This window comes from Sprattus sprattus (genome assembly GCF_963457725.1).
Source record: "Sprattus sprattus genome assembly, chromosome: 2".
Taxonomy (NCBI): domain Eukaryota; kingdom Metazoa; phylum Chordata; class Actinopteri; order Clupeiformes; family Clupeidae; genus Sprattus; species Sprattus sprattus.
In genome coordinates, this window is record NC_137921.1 from 64863534 (window position 1) to 64881972 (window position 18439).

The following is an 18439-nucleotide window of genomic DNA, read 5'->3' on the forward strand; positions in this document are numbered from 1 at the left end:
TGTCAGCACTATAGTGATTACAAGAAAAATTGCGGAGGATTGACTTGGCTGAGCAAAATACTCTACAGGAAAACAAAACACTGCCAGCTAATACACTAAAGCTGGGGATCAGCACTCCCTCTGCAACTTAGATGAAGCCGCTAATACAATTAGCATCTCTAGCTCGTACAAGAAGTTGGCAGGTTGAGATGGTTTCTAAACAATACACTTCTGGATCATGGGAGCAGTCACCAATGGTTGATGTCTGTTTCAGAGACAAAATGCCAGCAAATTAACATTTTCCATTTCTGGAAGCAAAGCAAAAAAAAAAAAAAAAAATGACCTTTTGAAATTGGGATCAGAAGTTAATTTAAGCCTTTGCAACATCGAGTCCGTAAACAAAGATAACAGTCTTAAGTTATGTGTATATAAGCAAATCGCAGAGGCTGAGGACAGGAATTCAAAGGCTACTCCTGCCAACATGGTGTAGGCTAATGCAGAACCAGTGCTGGGATAATCATGTGAGTCAGTCAGTGATGGACACATTATGAAGAACTGAGCAGTGCTGATGTAACTGTTCAGCATCACAGCTGAGGACAAACTAGTCGTAACCAGACATCAGAGGGCTAGCCTTGTCTGCTAGTTACTAAAATGCATGTCTAGCTCTCTTGCCACACTCCCTGTTTCAAATTGCATAGTCAGTCAACCCACACTCTTTAACGATTCACTGTTTTCTTCCAGCTGGAGTTAAAAAAAGGTTCTATATTTGGCATACATGGATCATTCTCATTCCATGGGTGGTGATGACTTAAATCAGCGTGCGTCAAAGTTACACCCACAGACAACAATGGCTTGATGCATCCCTTCATCTTTCGGGACCCTGGAAATGTACAAAAGGTGGAGGAGAATCTCTCGCTTGCCCCCCCCCTTCCTTTCATTGGACAAAAGGACAGTAAGGAGAGTGACAAAGAGAGGCAGAGACAGAGTGAGAAAGACAGAGAGCGAGAAAGAGAAAGAGAGAGAGAGAGAGAGAGAGAGAAGGGTAGGATCCATGAGAAGTTGTTGCATTTAATAGAAAGTGCATGCGTTTGTTTTGTCGCCGGCGTTAGTTTTCCTGCCACTCTCCGCAGGAGTGGATGGGTAAGGAGGGGGATCTCCGAGGTGCCATTTGGACTGACAGCTTCGCCCCATGCGCTGGCAGCTGTCATCCAGTGCACCCCCACCCCCTACCCCTCGCCGACTTGAGGTGATGTCCCACAACGGGGCTTAGTCCAGTATGTCAAAGTCTAGTCCCCCGTTTCCTTTAAGCTCTATTTTAGATTGATATATATTTATATATATATTTATATTCATAAATATACAATTCTCTGGTTCTCTCTAGGCATCTAGGCATGGCTTGAATGCCGAGGAAAGTCCAGTGTCATTTTTCTGCCATTCCATGACCTTGTCAAGAGCAAGGAGAGGGAGTGTGGCTGTAGTAACATTGAAGACGATTGCCAGGCGTGATCATGTCTGGGGCGGACCCCTATACCCCAGTGCTGTTGGTCTCTACCGTCGTGGTCTTGGTTCGGGAGCTCATGGCGTATTCCCCCCGGCTCGTACCATTCTCCTCCTTCCGTAGTGGTTTCCTAAAACAGAGACACCACATGTTATTTTGTATCTGTAACTTGGGATGTTTCACAAGAGAACTAAGAGTATGCCTGTAGGGTTAAATAAAGTGTTTATTATGATTAAGTTGAAAATGGAGGTGTAACATCTAACGACCTACTGAAAATACTGATGGTTTTACACCCAGATGTTCATCCTCCTGCAACCATGCTAAAACTGATATGGAACATCTTAAGAAGGCCTGGAGGGGCTCTTAAAATTAGGGGATGATTAAGTTAATTGCTTTTAATTTGCGTAGGCTTGTTCCCAGGATTAACTAAAGAGGCTCTGTCAGTCAATTTCATTTTTTCATTGCTCCGTGTGGAAACAGTGCTTGCTCTAGAAAAGCGGTTCATATTCTCCTCTCATATTATTTAGGTAATAAGCATCAGGACATTGCCACTTAATTAAACGGGTTTGTATTTTGGGAATATGAATCAGAGTAAGGTTTGTTTTTCGGGGAGGCATGCTCTCTATCTGTGGAGCAGGACAGCCCTTCATCATGGCAGCGGGGGATTTACTGCAGCAGGAGGTCATCTACTTGACTTATCTTCCTGTTTAAATGACTTCCCACAAGCCCCCAAATGGCAGGAAGACTAAATGCAGCAGCATCCACTGCTGTCCGTTTCTGATTAGAGATGTAAGATATGTTACCCTGGAAGCCAAAGGCTCAGATAATTAAGTTAAAGCACGGAAGAATCTAAAAGGTTCCATTAACAAGACCAGGAAAGGGTAACTGGACCTTTTGAAAGAAATTAAAAATAAAATAGGTCTTGGAAAGATAACAGCTTTATGCTGGGGGTTAAAAACGCAGTATTCCCAACGTACTCAACAGATGCTATTGAATCTTTCCGTCTTAGCATCTGAATGGAAGATCACCAATAGTTCTGACACAATGGGGTTTGTGGTTGCAAAACAGAATGGTCTCGGCAATTTTTCTTGTGCTTTTCAAACCGGGGGTTGCACAAAGATGTAAATTAGCAAGCGGATGAAAACAACTTGACCTTTTTAAGGGCTGCGTCTACTGTTGGGGTCCCTCTTGGGCAAGTGTAAGGGTCAGCCTGCCTTTCAAAAGAAAGGGTCTGAATTATCTGAAAAGGTCACTTCACAGCTACGTGCTGAATGTCTTATTTTTTTTTTTTTCATTTTCTTCAACTTTATTCATATATGAACAAAGACACAAAGACACAAAAGAGCAGCGCACAGAAGTTACGTATATCTGTGTATGAACTTGATGATTCTGTAGTGTTTGTTTATTTTCTCCACTCATAGAAGATAATCAGTAAGGAAACCAGTAAAGAACTACAGTCAGGAAAAAAAAGTTCCTCAGCCAAATGCTGGGATGTTTAGGAGACGCATGCACTTGTTTATCACGTCCCTTGGGCAGGTCTGATGGGACAATCCATTTCCTTTGCAGGGACCATCTGCCATGGAGAGGAGTGTGTACAGCCTGGAGCCTGGGGGCTTTCCCACACAGACACCCCCCCATGTGATATACACCAGGGGATTGAATCTTCCAGGTTCCCAAAGGATAGAGACAGAGAGAGAGAGAGAGAGAGAGAGCAGGAGGACATGGACATGAATAGAGAGAAAAGAAAAAGAGGGATATAAAATGTATTGATAGAGAAGGGGAACAGAGAGAACAAGGAAAATACTGAGAGCAGATGGTAGAAAGGTAAAGAGACGTGGAAAGTGAAAAGACAGAAAGGAAATTGGCAGAGACATTGAGAGAGAGAGAGAGAGAGAGAGAGAGAGAGAGTGTGTGTGTCTGTTTTTTTCACAAATATTTGAACCCAAAGCTCTTTTCTTGAGTTCTTGAGGAAAAGAATATCAGTTGTGGTTATCGCACTGTCAAAAAGGCGCTTTAATGAGCCAGAGCACAGAGCACAGAGCCCACAAACCACAGACTAATGGACACAAGGGCACTGCAGCCACAACAAACACAATGCGGACGGAAGGCCTGAAAGAAATGACACCAAGTTGATGCAGCCTACACTCTAACCGCTTTGACCTCTCGCAGGCTAGAGTTCCATTCTGAGGTCATTACCCCAATTCATATGCTAGCCCATCAAACAGACAACATGTAGCTCATTCAGATATGAACCAGGTTGCACACTGACAGAGATGGGAAGCAGTAGCTTCTATTGCTGGCAATGTGGAGGACTCCCTAGGGATCTGGAGTGGAAGAGACTGCTGTGAGAGGAAGCTGCCACTAACATATTCCAATGGATCAATGATTTGGGGACTATTTTTAAATTCTTCTACTTCTGGGAATCACCTACCTCCAACCACATGTTTTTTTCTTTTTCTTTTAGAGGGGTGCGGTAGTATCTGCTATGTGGTGTCTGTTTCCAGTGCTAACACAAGCGCGTGCACACACACACACACACACACACACACACACACACAGACACACACACACACACACACAAACACACACACACACACACGTACACAAATCACCCTCGAAATACCCAACCTTTACCTTTCTACCTTTTACAAACACACACACACTCTAAAACTGAAAGACAGGACATCACAAAGAAAGAGACAGGGATAGACACAGATAGGCATCATGGACTGTGGTAACATCTTTTCCTTTTTTGGCCAATTCCTCTGAGCCTCATGACTGATGTCTAGCGCGCATGCATAATACACCCTCTCATACACACACACATACACACTCACAAACACACACACACACACACACACACACACACACACACAAACACACACACACACACATACAGTACATATGACTACAAACGACATACACACGCACACACAAACACACAAACACACAAACACACACGCACACACACACACGCACACACACACACACACACACACAAAGGTACATGGGAGATGGAACTTGAGACGGCAAAAGCTGTTCTCTCGGTTCTCACTCTGCATTGGACAGGAAGTTACAGAAGCATCAGCAGTCCCAGCTTCCTCCCCGTCAGGCCGGCCCGTGGGCCACACATCCCAGCATGCCTTTAGCCTTCCTCAGGGGCTCCATGTCAGAGCTGTGAGTCACCGTGTCCAACAGCTGTCTGAGTGTGACCTCTGAAGCAGTATTTCCTCTTGTGGGAAGAAGCCAGCTTAAGTGCTGATCCAGATGAGGCATGCGCATGTAGCCGGTGGGAGTCAATATTTATGAGAAGAAGCAGTTCATGATCACAAGCACGTTCATCATCTGGCATAAACAGTGATAAAGTATGTTGTTTGGGCCGCCGTGTCACAAACAGTACTGAGGATGATTCATAGTGTTTACACCGCCTAATGCCCGATCAAATAAACACTCATGAAAGATAAAATGCATCCTCTCTCTGGCCAAGAAAATATGAGAGATCTGGGTCGTACAGAATGAAATGGCTGAACATCGAAACAGAGCAATTAGCAGAGATGGGACAGCTTTTTTTGCTGGAGATGTAGTAACCATTATCCCTTAAAGAGGCAGGTCCCAAGCCTTCAGAGGGAACTCTCTGGAAACATTGAGGCAAACTGCGTCCTGACAGTTCTGATTCACCAGGACCACTGCAGCAAATCAGCAACACAGCTACTGTAGCTATCAAGTTGCCTTACTGAGATAGCCTGTGGTTTTAACAGAAAAAGCCTAAAAGAATTAAACTGCTTCTTTTTCTTGTTAGCTTAGCATCCAAGTCAGTGAGCTGAGAACAAAAACCTGGGGAGTATTTTACATAACAGGCTTGCTCTTGAACAGTGTAGGCAGGGATAATATAATCAGTGGTTTTAAAGCACTACATAATTGCTAAAATCACATTTAATTCATTTGAATCACGCCTACTGGCCCAGCAGCGCCTGAGGAGAGCGCGTTTGCATCCAATATGAACCGGGTCCGGCTCCTAACTCTGAGAATAACAATAAACCAGGTGCATGGGGAATTCTTAAGGAACACACTATTCATAGACTGCTCTTATGGTAGCCAGCTTCCATTCACGCGTGGAGGATCCCACCCAACACACCCCACCCGCCCCCAAAAATAACCCTAAAAAAAAGCTCCAAGAATAGCCCAGATGGGTCTAAAACGGGTGCTTCTTCACCTCACTCCACTGTCCGGCGCTCAATAATCCATGTGGTGTAGTACGCCTTTGGCAGGTGGCGGCACAGCACATTGCTGTTGGGCATTAAACTTTAATGCCACAGCTCTCCAGTGCAGTGTGTGTACACAGTTATGGAAAGCAGGGGGGGTGGGGGGTTGCTATACTCTCGCTGAGGCGTCACTGGGGTTTCTGAGTGCGGCTCCATTCAGGTTCTGAGATTCATGGGCTTCATTCATCGTTGGCGGCAGAAAACATGCTCAGCACATGCACAGACATGTACACACGCACCATTTAGAGCAGTGGTTCTTAACCTTTTTGGAGGTACTGAACCCTGCAAGCTTCATCAGTGCATTCGCCGAACCCTTCGTAATTTGAAAAATAAAATATGATTTTTCTCCAAACGTAGGTATGTATTAAAACGGCCCAACATTGCTAGTGTGAACCGGGCTATACTGTGTGTGTCTTGACCCCTGCCGAACCCCTGAAAGTGGCTTAACGAACCCCTAGAGTTCGATTGAACCCAGGTTAAGAACCACTGATTTAGAGTTCATTCGTTCATCGACCACAAATAAGCCTGATGCAACAGACAAATACACCCACAGATACACAAACGCACACGAAGACTCATAGGCAGGTCTGTCAGGCTGATTGTGTACAATATGATACTAAAGAATACACTTAAGGCACTTTAAGGCACACTGAAATCACCTCCCATCCTTTAACCACTAGTATAAATAATGGAAGACATTGGGTTATTACTTGTCTGTGTCAGTACTTACAGTCAAATGGAAATATTATCAACATTTCAGTAATTTCTACAAGACCAAGTAAAGTATGCACTGGACGAGGCAACCCTAATGGCACGGAAAAAGGCCAGATAAACTACTTGGAAAAAAAAGCCACCATTATCTCCACATTTTACAGACTTGAGCGACACTGTGGGTGTTTTTGTTTTGGTAGATTACACATGTTGGCTTGTGCGAGGCGGCAAACACTCCGCAGAGTCTGCTGATAAACATCAACAAGCCCCCCGTCTTGGGAGGGAGGCTTTCAAGGCTCCTGGAAGGCCATTTACTTTAATTACCAGCAAACACAACAGCACAACATTGGCAGGTCCAAATGTAATAGAGGCAGCGATGGAGGCTTCCCATGGAGAAAATGAGATCATGCCTTGTGTTTTTTTTTTTTTTTTTTTTGCTGAGTCATGGCCACTCAACAGAGACACATTAATTCAGCTTGAGAGCTTGTGTCACTGTGCAGGCATTTGTAAAGCTCTCGAAACAGAGACCTTGCTATGTTTAACAAAACATAGGACTGCCTCTTGCTTCCAAACAGAGTTTAAAAATAGAGGACAATTAATGCTTCATTCGCTTGTACATACACACACACACGCACCCACACACACAAACACATATCCACATACACACAAGCACGTACACACAAAGCAATTACTTCATGGGACGTGAGAATTTGTAAAGGGTTGTATATTCCAACTTTAAAGGGGCACACATTACGGTTACAAACAGCAGAAGACGACTACCTGCACACTGTCAGCAGTAGTTTTGAATTTGAATTGGGTATGGATTAACCAACAGCACATTCCAGATCTGCTGTATGAACCCTTGAATACCACAGCTTCTCCCCCTGTATGTTTTAGAGAAAAGATATGTCATAATTTTCTTTAACAACCCCTTGGCCAAGGGTAAGTTTTCCCAGTGGGTATGTCTGAGAAAAAAAAGAAACCCTGAACCTGATAGTATTTGTGTTTACACCAATCATCTTTGTCACAAAAGGCAAGGTGAGCCAAGTCGAGCATCTCCCCACTCAGGCCTGCTCCACTGTCTCTGTCTCCCTGACAAATTACAGGCAGGCAGAGGAGCAGAGGCAAGAAGCAGAGCAACAACAACAACAACAACAACAACAACAACAACATTGAAGCAAAAACAACAAGTGTTTTTGTCTTTGACGCGTCTAAATTGGATTATCACATGATGGTCAGGTGTTCAATATTAATCACCAAATAACGATTAAATGTTTAAATGTTAGTCAACTGGGATTAAAAGACACTGAAAAAGTTTAGAAGTCCATGGTTGCTTGTATTTAATGGGTGTCTAATGCGGTTGTCCAGGCTGTTGGCAAAATAGTCGAGTTTGCGCAAGAGGAGATAGAAAAACATTGTCGTCATCAACTGAGATTCATTATATTCACTGATAGGAGTAATCTGCTCGAAGAGTTTGGTGTCATAATGTGTTATAGCATTTCAAAAGAATAATTTTGCTGGCTTAAATTATGAAATCTATAAAACGTATAAATTATAACATGTTTAAGACTTAGTTTAACCTCGATTCTGTTGACTATGTTTCAACAGCAGTCTAGGCTTCAAACTGGGCCCATGCAGCAGGTGATTCATTTGAAGACTTGATCGTTGTGTGATTAGCTAAATTAGTTGTGGACTGCTAAGTGGATGATGATCATTGTTCGTAAATTGCACTCATCATCGCTGTTAAGCTGTGCGCCTACAAGCCATGTTTAACAAGTGTTTAAGGCCGTTTAGCTGTGCATGTCCAAGCCCTGTTTAACTAGTGTTTAAGGCTTAGCTGTTGACCAGAAAAAAAAGACAGACTAAACACCCTTTGTAAATTTGGCCCATTGTGTAACAAAATAAAAAATAGTCAACAAAAACATTATCAGACAGTGTAGTGAAGCAGGGGACATCAGTCAGTCTTAGCACACACAAGCACACTGTATCTTAAACACACTGTATCTTAAACACACTGTATCTTAAACACACCGTATCTTAAACACACTGTTTCTTAAACACACTGTATCTTAAGCACACTGTATCTTAAACACACTGTATCTTAAACACACTGTATCTTAAACACACTGTATCTTAAACACACTGTATCTTAAACACACTGTATCTTAAACACACTGTATCTTGAACACACTGTATCTTTTCCATCCTTAAACCCCTGCCTTCAATCCCCCCTCCAACCCTTCCTCTATAGCAGGGCTACAGTGTGGTTTCTCTGGGAAAGCCCATGTCTCGGGTGCAGCGCAGGAGTTAAATATAGCGCCACAATGGGCTCTTTTGACTCACACGCTCACAGAAGCCATACACTCGAGCTCATTGCTATTGACTTGGGCAAATCCATACAGGCATCCAATTACACCTAGCCACAGAGAGCCAGTGGGAGAGCACTAAACAGTCCCCTGGTGCTGACCTTTCAGTCCCCATCTCCCCCTTCTGCCCTATCACTCATCATGGGGCTCCATTGTGATATAAGGCAAGAGCTCGCTGAGGCCTTCATAAAGCAATGCATCTGCATGATCGCGCATCATAACTAAAAAAATAAAGGGTAAAATATTTGTCTTAACACGTAAGGAAAGAAGGAAGGATGGAAGAAAGAATAAAAAAAAATATGTTGATGCTGACTCATATCTGAATGTCTGCTAACGCCTCCCGCAGACCGTAGACGCCGCAGCCAACCATCACAAGCACCTATGCATTTAACTGTGACTGCAGTCCAAGTGGAGTTATTTTAGGCCAGGGCTGAGCGTTACTCTGGGCGACAGCATTGAGCAGCAGTGCATGTACGCCACACACACACCACACAGGCTGGCACAACAAAGGCAATCCTCGTCTCTCATCCAGCACTGGGGGACTCAGGCTGGCCAAGACAGCTGTCCACTTGGGATGGCTTACAAACCTGGAGCAGGAGAGGATCTTAGTGAGCTCTGGTTTCACCATGAATATGAACAAATATCACAGGGCATTGCACTCGCCTCTTTTTCTTCCAGCATCATACCTCAATGCACAACCCCTCCTCCTCCTCCTCCTCCTCCTCCTCCTCCTCTACCTCTTCTCTCTCTTTCTGGCTATCTCTGATTTGTCTCGCTTGAGAGCTGTAATACGCTTTACAACAATGACAAATAAATTCCTAACCCCCCAAAGCACTGGCGACAACAAAGACAAACAGGGGAGAAAAAAAAGGAGTATACATAACAATCATGTGTCTCTCTTTCTGCCTCCATCTCTCTCTCTGCATCTTTCTCTCTCTCTCTCTCTCTCTCTCTCTCTCTCTGTCTCTCTCCTCTTGTCTCTATCCCTCTCTCTGTTCCACTTCTATGGGGAGACAGTAGTGTGTATGAAGCAGCACCAGTGCTGAAGCTCTTTCTCCTTGAATGCACTTGATGCCACCAAACTCATTACAATAAGCCGGCGCCCAGCAGATGCTGATGTGCTGACTCGTGTCTATATGGCTCTCTGAATGGGATGATTATTGCAGCGCTAAACCCCGCCTGACCGTCTGGCTTTAAAGGAGGGCCGTTTTCACTGCATAGGTCATTGGCTGTGCCTAAATGATGATTTCCATGTGCATATTAAGGGGGACATTAAACATTTTGGTTTTGGTTTTCTGGCTGTGGTTTGGCTGACTTAGCACGCTCATTAGGTGGCGAAAAGCTGCCAGCTGAGGCTCCCATTGGGGAAAACATTGCTTCCACCCAAATTCTCAGGGCAGGGAGTGTGTGTGTGAGAGAGTGAGATAGAGGAATGGAGAGGGAATGAGAGAGAGAGAGAGAGATAGAGAGGAAGGGAGAGGGAATGAGAGAGGCAGAGAGATAAAGAGGAAGAGAGGGAAATGGGCTTAGAACAACAGAGATACTAATGTTTACACGTTACAAATGAATTCAATCGGGCTGATTTAAACGACTGCCTATGCATGGGGAGTAATGACTCCATGTTGAAGAATGAGGCAACTCCTACATGGATGCTATGTGTGAGCATATTGCTGTGTTTGTGTGATATATATACCCAGCAACCACCGCCCAAATGTCTTTACTTGACTTCTGCAACCGTAAAGCATCAGAAGAGTCATTTGTGGCCTCATTGGCTGTTACAACAAACATTTGTAAATCACACCCATAATGCAATTACTCACTCGCAGTTCCATCTGGAGCAGCTTGGAACAAACACCACGCCTTTGTGTGTCGCCTCCACTCCATACAAGATGTCGTATTCTTTGAAGTCTAGGCTATTTCCTTATTACACAGTTCCAAATCAGATTAAAACGGCCTGGATGGAAAGTTCTGTTTTTGAAACTAACTGAGATGACGGACTATGCAGTTCTGTGTATTGAGTATATTGCAGGATGAAAAATAAACATAATGAACAAATTACAAAGGGACAGGAAAGAGTATAAGAAAACTATAAAGAAGGACTATAAGAAAAAGGGGGGCAATAGATGGACAGAGGGCTGGTCTATTGGGGTAAAAGCCGTAAGTGTCTGCATATTACTATCTGGACCGACTTGCCCCATCACTTATCATACCGTGACAATGTTACTCTGCTGGGCATAGATGTAACCTCCACAGATACAGATGCGTGACTACAGTGAATGTTACTCTGCTGGGCATAGATGTAACCTCCACAGATACATGCGTGACTACAGTGAATTACAGACGACCCATTTTTCCTGCTGCTTATGTGAGCGATCAGGGCTGTCCGAGGTTATTTCCTCTTCCTGGCCCTGATGAGGTAGGCTTCTCTTGTGTTCCACCGTCACCGTGGAGCCATGTCACAACGCCTTCTCACCTACGAGCTGACGTGGAACGCCACACGCCAGCGACTTCCTCTAATCTCCCAGGTCACCCGAGGTGGCAATGCCTTTTAAAGGCTCTCATTAAAGGTGTATGGGTGCTGAAGACTAACGTTATTTGTAGTCTTGCATCCTTTGTTTCCAGGAGGTGTGAGCCCTAATGGACATAACAAAACCATACTCACACTCCCGTTACAAGAAAGCTGAACTCTCACGAAATAGAAACGGTAATGGTTTAAAACCCCTTAGTTGGCATGGGGGGAACTCATGGTTATGGAACAAGTGAACCCGACCCAACTTTTAAAATGGCTCTTACATAGCAGTAAATGAATAAGTAACGACGGGGTCATGAATTAAGCTGATAGTGAACCTTCACTGGGCTCCCTCCATTACTCAATGAGGCACACAGCATTAACATCAGGCGACAAATCAGCTGTGTCTGTCTAAACTGCACCTCCATCAAAAGGCCATCTGTGAACGTGACAGCATGGTCACCCCACTCCCCTAAGGCCACAGCCAACCCCCCTCTCTCTTGCCAGCCTGGGAGATGGGCGCAGGCGTAGTGACGCTGCAAATTAATTCATAAATAATGAGTGTGGTTTGAGGGCAACGATGGCTGGTGGTTTTGTTGGCGTGGCGGGCAAAAGCAGCACCCCCCCGCCCACACACCATCACCACCCGACCGGTGCCCTCTGCTTCTAAAAGTTGCTGCGATAATCACTTTCGCGGTGCCGCAGCTGTGCTGTGCTAGTGACTTTATGACCTCACACAATACAGAGACAAGCCTTTCAAAGGTAAATACTCAGTACTGCATCCAATTCCCCTCATTCAACCCCCACTAAAATGGATAGTGCAAATTGCTGGGTTATGAAATGCAAGCTGAACAAATTTCCTTCTTCCTAAAAGCCACTGCATTGTCCATATTCACCAGGGCCGGATTAAGAACACAAGGGGCCCCGGGGCTACACCAATTCAAAGGGCCCCTTCAAAATTATCATGCAACATTTTCAGGACATCTAGGAAATGTACCAGTTTGCAAACCGCGATGAAAAGCTACATTCTGACTATCCCACTCTAAACTCAGCACAACAAATGCACACTTTGGCAGCATTTCAGCACAGCAGTTACACGATTTGTGAGCAACTAGATAAAGTGAAGCTAATGTCATAGCTTACGTGTAACGTCACTAAACATAACATTCAACAAACCTATACATCTGAGTTGAGATAACTGCAATATAAATAAAGATGTATAGGAATTATTCATTTGTAAATTATTTAGTTTGAACAATAATTTTCACGCCTGGCACAAGGACCAGATCAGGGCTAAACGTACAGAAAACCACAGCCCCACTGTCACATAATGAAGGCTAAATGATTCATGAACACAAATGAAATGCTAGAACTCCACAGAAAACAGAAAGAGAAACACAGACACGCATGTATTGGTATAGTAGCTTTGGTTATTCCGTGACATCTCAGCTACACAAATTGTTAATAGCTGGATGAGAATAAAAGTGAAATCAGTCCAATCAGCATCTTACTATCAATTTATTGAAAGTAGATATAATCCTAGTTTGGAGTACTTAATTAAAGGAGAACTAAGTAAACAGGGGCTGGTTGTCTGGTCAACAGTGTACACAGCTAGAGTCTTTGTGTTTTTCAGTGCTGTCATCAGGCATCATCTCCTTTCTCTCCAACACTGCTTGCAGGGTTGCTTGATGTGCAGTGTTGCCGGTAGCTTTCATAAAGTCCACATACTAGATACAGTGGTGCTTTGAAGATATTTAAGTTGGTATTAAAACTATCTGACTTTGTGCTTAAACTTCAACAGCAGATTTCTGTGTGCCAACCTGATCTCCTTTTTGTGAATAATTAAATACTCCAAGAGTGCTGCCATCCGTCATTTCATACATCATACAATTCTTTGACGTAAGGCTTTGTCGGCAATATTTTGACTGCTCCATATTTTTCTTTTGTCGGAGAGAATAGTAGTCGAAGTGGATAGTTGAGCAGGATAGCACATTTTTCAGCCAGTTGATTTATAGTCTGAGAGAATTCTGTATTCTGACATGCAGTTTGGTTGTTACCTGAACTTTATGTACTTTATCTATTGGTTACTTTTCCCAACACAACGGAGCCTACGAGTACAGAGCCATGGTATTGGCTGAACAAGGAACGAGCTACAAATTCACACCAAACCGACGTGGTCTTCCTCTGTCAACAGGCCTACTTTCTGCGGGCCCTGGGCCTTCAGTCCTTTAGCCTCGGTGATAATCCGGCGCTGATACTCACTGTCTCTTTGATGGCTAATGTTATTTTTTTTAAATAATGTATTCACAGTAGTCTGTCGTCTCACCAGTGCTCCATAGGATTGAAAAAAGAATCCAGATATTTGTGGTTACTTTGTAAAACCCTTTCAGTTTTCTTTTTCATAAACAGAAATCTCTTCATGAAACAGATCAAAAAGCCTTCATGTGTGGAGTTGGTAATTGAGATCATCCTCCGAATGATGAAGTCCAACAGACAGCTCTACCATGATACAGACTCCATCCTCTCTGTGTGCTCCTTCACTTCCCTGTCGCATCCACTTGCTTATCCTCCTTTGCGGGTCTTTACGCTATTATACCCATGCCACAACCTCTTACTGTCTAATGTGTGTCCAGAGGCATGTCAATGTGACACGTGGATCATAGGAGGAGCATTGTGGTCCACCGAGTGAAGCGACTGCATGGTAGGTTACGATTCTATAGAGGCTCTTCTTCAGAGGACAACTTCAGAATAAAAACAACAAACCAATTTCATTACCAACCCTAAGACTTCCCACTATCACCAACACACAATCATTCAATTGCTTACAGGACACACACAAATATCAACGAACGGTGGCATAGAGTGAAGGTCATGAGTTATACACTCTGAGTGGAAAAACATCCAATGATGTTATGTAAGTTCTGCAGTTATCAACATTTTTATATGTTAGCGTACATGCTTGTGTTTTTTTTTTTTTTTACTAAAGCTATAAAATCCTTTACTCCTACAGTCCTTAACAGTAGCAGTGACTGGCTGTACCACTTTGTGGAATAAGAGAGTGTCTGCCTCCGCACACTGTCTGTTGAGCGTCTCTTTGTACACTTCTCCTTCACCCAAATTGAGTGTGTGTGTGTGTGTGTGTGTAAACAACTCGTACCTCTTTATGGACTTATAGCAGACGATGGCGGTAAGAAGGAGGAAGACAATGGAGGCACAGCTGGTGGTCCCGAGCACCAGCAGCATCTCATTCCACCAGGGCTTCCTCGTAGGCTCCACTGGGGGAGGCACTGCAAAACATTTACACAAATACATTACATTTATTAATTTATTATTTACACAGCAACTTAGAGCATAGAGTAGGTTTACATTTGATTGTGTATGTAAATAAAGTCAAGCCATTGACCCTGTCTTGTTTACCAGCTTGCCCTTCTGCCTCAGGTGGCCTACAGGAAGAGGAGGACGTGGAGACAATCAATTTTAAACTTGTTTACCCCTTTGAAAGTGGTTGATGGTAGATAAGGAAGAAATGAGTGAAACGGAGAGTCTGATGTCTATTTTGGGCTTTCTTTTATCTTCTGAATAATAAAAAGAAGACAGGAAAAGAGATGGAGAGATAATGATAAACAGATGGTTATGAAGTCACTTTGAAGTGTCTTCTTGTTACTCTATGACAGTATCCAGAGGTGGAGTACAGCCTATGGTCATTTATGAGTAAATGTGATCATTTGTGGCCCAAAAATATATAAAGATATATTGCTTATGGATATAATGATATTGCTAAAAAACGTTTTTTTTTTTTTTTTTTTTTTTTGCTAGAAGATTAATTGGAAGATTGTTAGAGTTCACACTGGACCTTTGCAGTTTGAGCTGATCTCACCGTATCAGCTATGAAAATAACCAGAGCACAACAAAGCAGCACAAATATGCTGTACATGGCCTTCCTTATTTATGCCAGGCTATTAAATGAATCCTACCTTTGCCTTGTCTAGTCATACTGCAATTTGCTTTAGAAAAAAATGTCACCTAAATGGCAAGTACTGTAAATCACTAAGACATTGTTAAAAAGACATCATAGGACCGAATGGGCGCCATTTCCTGCGATGAAGACCAGAGGCTCATGACGGTGCTGTTCATCTTCATCTACAATTATGTCATAGCCCTGCTGTGTAAACCCTAATCCGTTCTCTTTCTCTGATACATCATACTATATCATACTCTATACTGCTCCGGAACACTGGTCTGCATGACGCTATAACGCCAACCAGCCAGCACCAAGGCCATTTGTCCCTTTATGATGTTTTGTTTTGTTAAAACTATATTTTTCTTTCTGTATCAGAGACCGCAGTGGAGCTGTGATGTCTCCCCTGTGTTCTCCATCACCTGAGAGGACAGGTGATTGGCTTCACTGCCTTGCTTCCTGGCATTAATCATCCCCCCCCCTATCCAAGAGGCGTTTATTTCAGATCATTACACTGCCACCTCGTCCAGAAAACTATTAGTACTCCTGGTTTTCTCTGCGACTTAAAAGTTTGGAAGTTTTTTTCTCTATTGGGCGGCAGTAGCGCTGGTTTCATGAAGCGAGAAGCTAAATGGTGTCATTAAAAAAAAGGAGAGGAACGAGAAGAAGAAAAGAAAAGCAAAAAGTAATCTGCTCGATGTCTCGCCTCATTCGTGGGCTAATCGCCTGTCAGGTCACATGAGTCTGTTTGCCCGGTTTTCAACTTGCAGTGCTCATCCTTTTTGTGAGAGAGGAGCCACAACTGGGTAGCCAATGTGCATTATAGTTGAAGTTGAAATATCCTTAATTAGCTTGGTTACACACATAACCATGTTCCTTTTTACCTGTCAACTGGTACCTAAAACTACTTTTGTTAGCTGCCTTACGTCCAGAACTGGTATATCTAGAGTCTTCCACCTTGTGACCATCTAAAGACCATCTTAAGACCATCTAAAGACCATCTAGATGGAGTAGATAGCTCCCTGAGCATGTCCTGTTATTGGAACAGACCTGACTGGCAAGAAGACATGGCGGTCTTATGACAGGTCAGGGAAATACGATCACAGATAAAATCATTGTCTATTTCACTGTCCTCAGACAACTATGTGGAATGGCACTTAGGACAGCCAACGCATATGTCGTGACAGCCACTCCTACTCAATGAATCAGCGAGAGGTAGGCGGAATCAAGGGGTTACTATGGAAGAATAATAGTGCCAGGTGCCCTGAATGCAAAATGAAATGTTCCATTATATGATTTTAATTTAAACACTTATTGTAACAATGCTTGAAGACACAACTTGAAAAATATCCCACAGCATTTGTGAATGTTGAATTTTTTTTGGTAGAACAAACCTTGCTAATAGGGTTTCCTGTTCTTCTAGATAGCAAGTTATCTATCCAAGGAACATCTTTGGGGAACCTATTGACTGTCAAGCGATTACTTTGTAAATGAAATAAAAGGCAGCCATGCTATCCTGGCAGCAACAAAGCTGGAGGTTAAATTGAACTTTCTAAAGTTGCTTAGGTTGCAAAACCTTCCTTATCTTGATGCTGCTCCACTATTATGGAATCACTTTTGTGATGCCAATGCACTTCCAAACATAAGGAACTTTTGTGCAAAACAGTACTTTAAATAGTGCTGGCTAAATAAAATTGAAAAATTGTGATTTAATTCATCGGCAAATCGAGCCTCGGGTTGCCACCAAAATGTGGGTTCGGACAAAAAGCTCAGAGACAGAGTGAGGGTTCAAAGATATATGTTTTAGTTCTCTTCCAAATATCCAGGAGACCTGCTAAGCCTAAGACAAAAGTCAGCAGGGTCCGGGAATATAACCTGCTATGTCTCGACATATGCAGAGGATAACATTCAGCAGTCAGAATCTTCAGACAAAGAGCTCAACATATATAAGAGGTGGCCGGCACCATTTCTAAAAAGGAGGTAGACACTAGACACAATCCAAACAATACACAGATGACGAGACAGACCCTGAAACATAAACGTAGCATTTCTCTGTATGATAAATAACAAAGAAATAACTACGAATAAATAATCACATTTACAGGTATGTAAAAAAAACACCTTATCAAAGTGGTCTAGCCCAGACCATTTCCAGTGTCCCTTCTGATAGTCTAGGCAATTAGCGGTGTAATTCAGCTAAGAATCAAAATAAATGTTCTGGGTTTCCGGCGGTGCTGCCTTGTGTCGGACCGACCAGCTGGCCAAGGACACAAACTCACAACAGATTGGCAATCCATTTCTGTATTCAATGAGGCACTGTTGGTGCACCAACTTAGTTCACTTAAATAACTGGTTCAAACTTTGTAGAAGTTTGTGCAATCAGTTCAGGGGTTTGTTTGTGTGTGTTTGTACAAAACCATGTGTGTTTGTGTGTGCTAGCGTCGCTAATACAGGACAGGAGTGTGCCGCTCCTGTGCGTCACATAGGCCTATATATCATTTGAAAACATTGTGATTTTGAACATGTATGGGAATTCTCACAGCAGCGGTGGACAGTCAGCCATCAATGAGGCGGTGCAGAAGCAACACAGGGACACATATCACCATATACTAATAGTGTTTAAGTGCCTGTATTGTGGTAACAATTAGATGGCAGAATAGTGCAAATAAGGCAGAAGACACACTGAATCCATGAAAATGGTGGAAGGTGAACAGGAGCAACATCACTGCTGCATTTTGGGCCAAAAGCTCAGTCACACAGTTCAGAGCAGCGGTGCAGATGGGATTTTTAAACTGGGGGGGACGCTATCATCGCCTAATCAGCTGTGCAGAGTTATTAACTGATGATTGTCGCCTTACGTAGGGAGAGTGGGGGGGACGGATCGGGGTCACTATGAATCTGGGGGGGGGGGGGGGACAGTGCTATCTGCGCCCCTGGTTCAGAGCATGATATGGCTAAAGCATGTGCAATGATGTTTAATCAGGTTATAGAGCTTCAGTTCTGTAAATGTTTAATTATTCAAGATAACCTTGGTCATCCAATGAGTCAGCTTGTCTTTTGAAAGAGAAGAGCATTTCGGTGATCTTCAAAGAACACAGGCAACTAGTCTAAGTGTCGCTATGACTCAGTGGCTGACACATGAAGGCACAACAGTCC

General features: G+C 43.3%; 1 protein-coding gene across 1 annotated transcript in view; it reads right to left on the bottom strand.

Annotated features, from left to right (window-relative positions):
* Positions 1–1504: 1504 nt before the first annotated feature.
* The window catches only part of prima1 (proline rich membrane anchor 1), a gene marked incomplete at both ends in the record, with an annotated part of 55426 nt that continues 38491 nt past the window's right edge, over positions 1505–18439 (bottom strand). Inside the window, 2 exons of the mRNA XM_080860365.1 lie at positions 1505–1607; positions 14483–14612. Of these exons, the coding sequence (XP_080716491.1) occupies positions 1505–1607; positions 14483–14612 (233 nt within the window). The remainder of the gene's footprint in view (positions 1608–14482; positions 14613–18439) is intronic.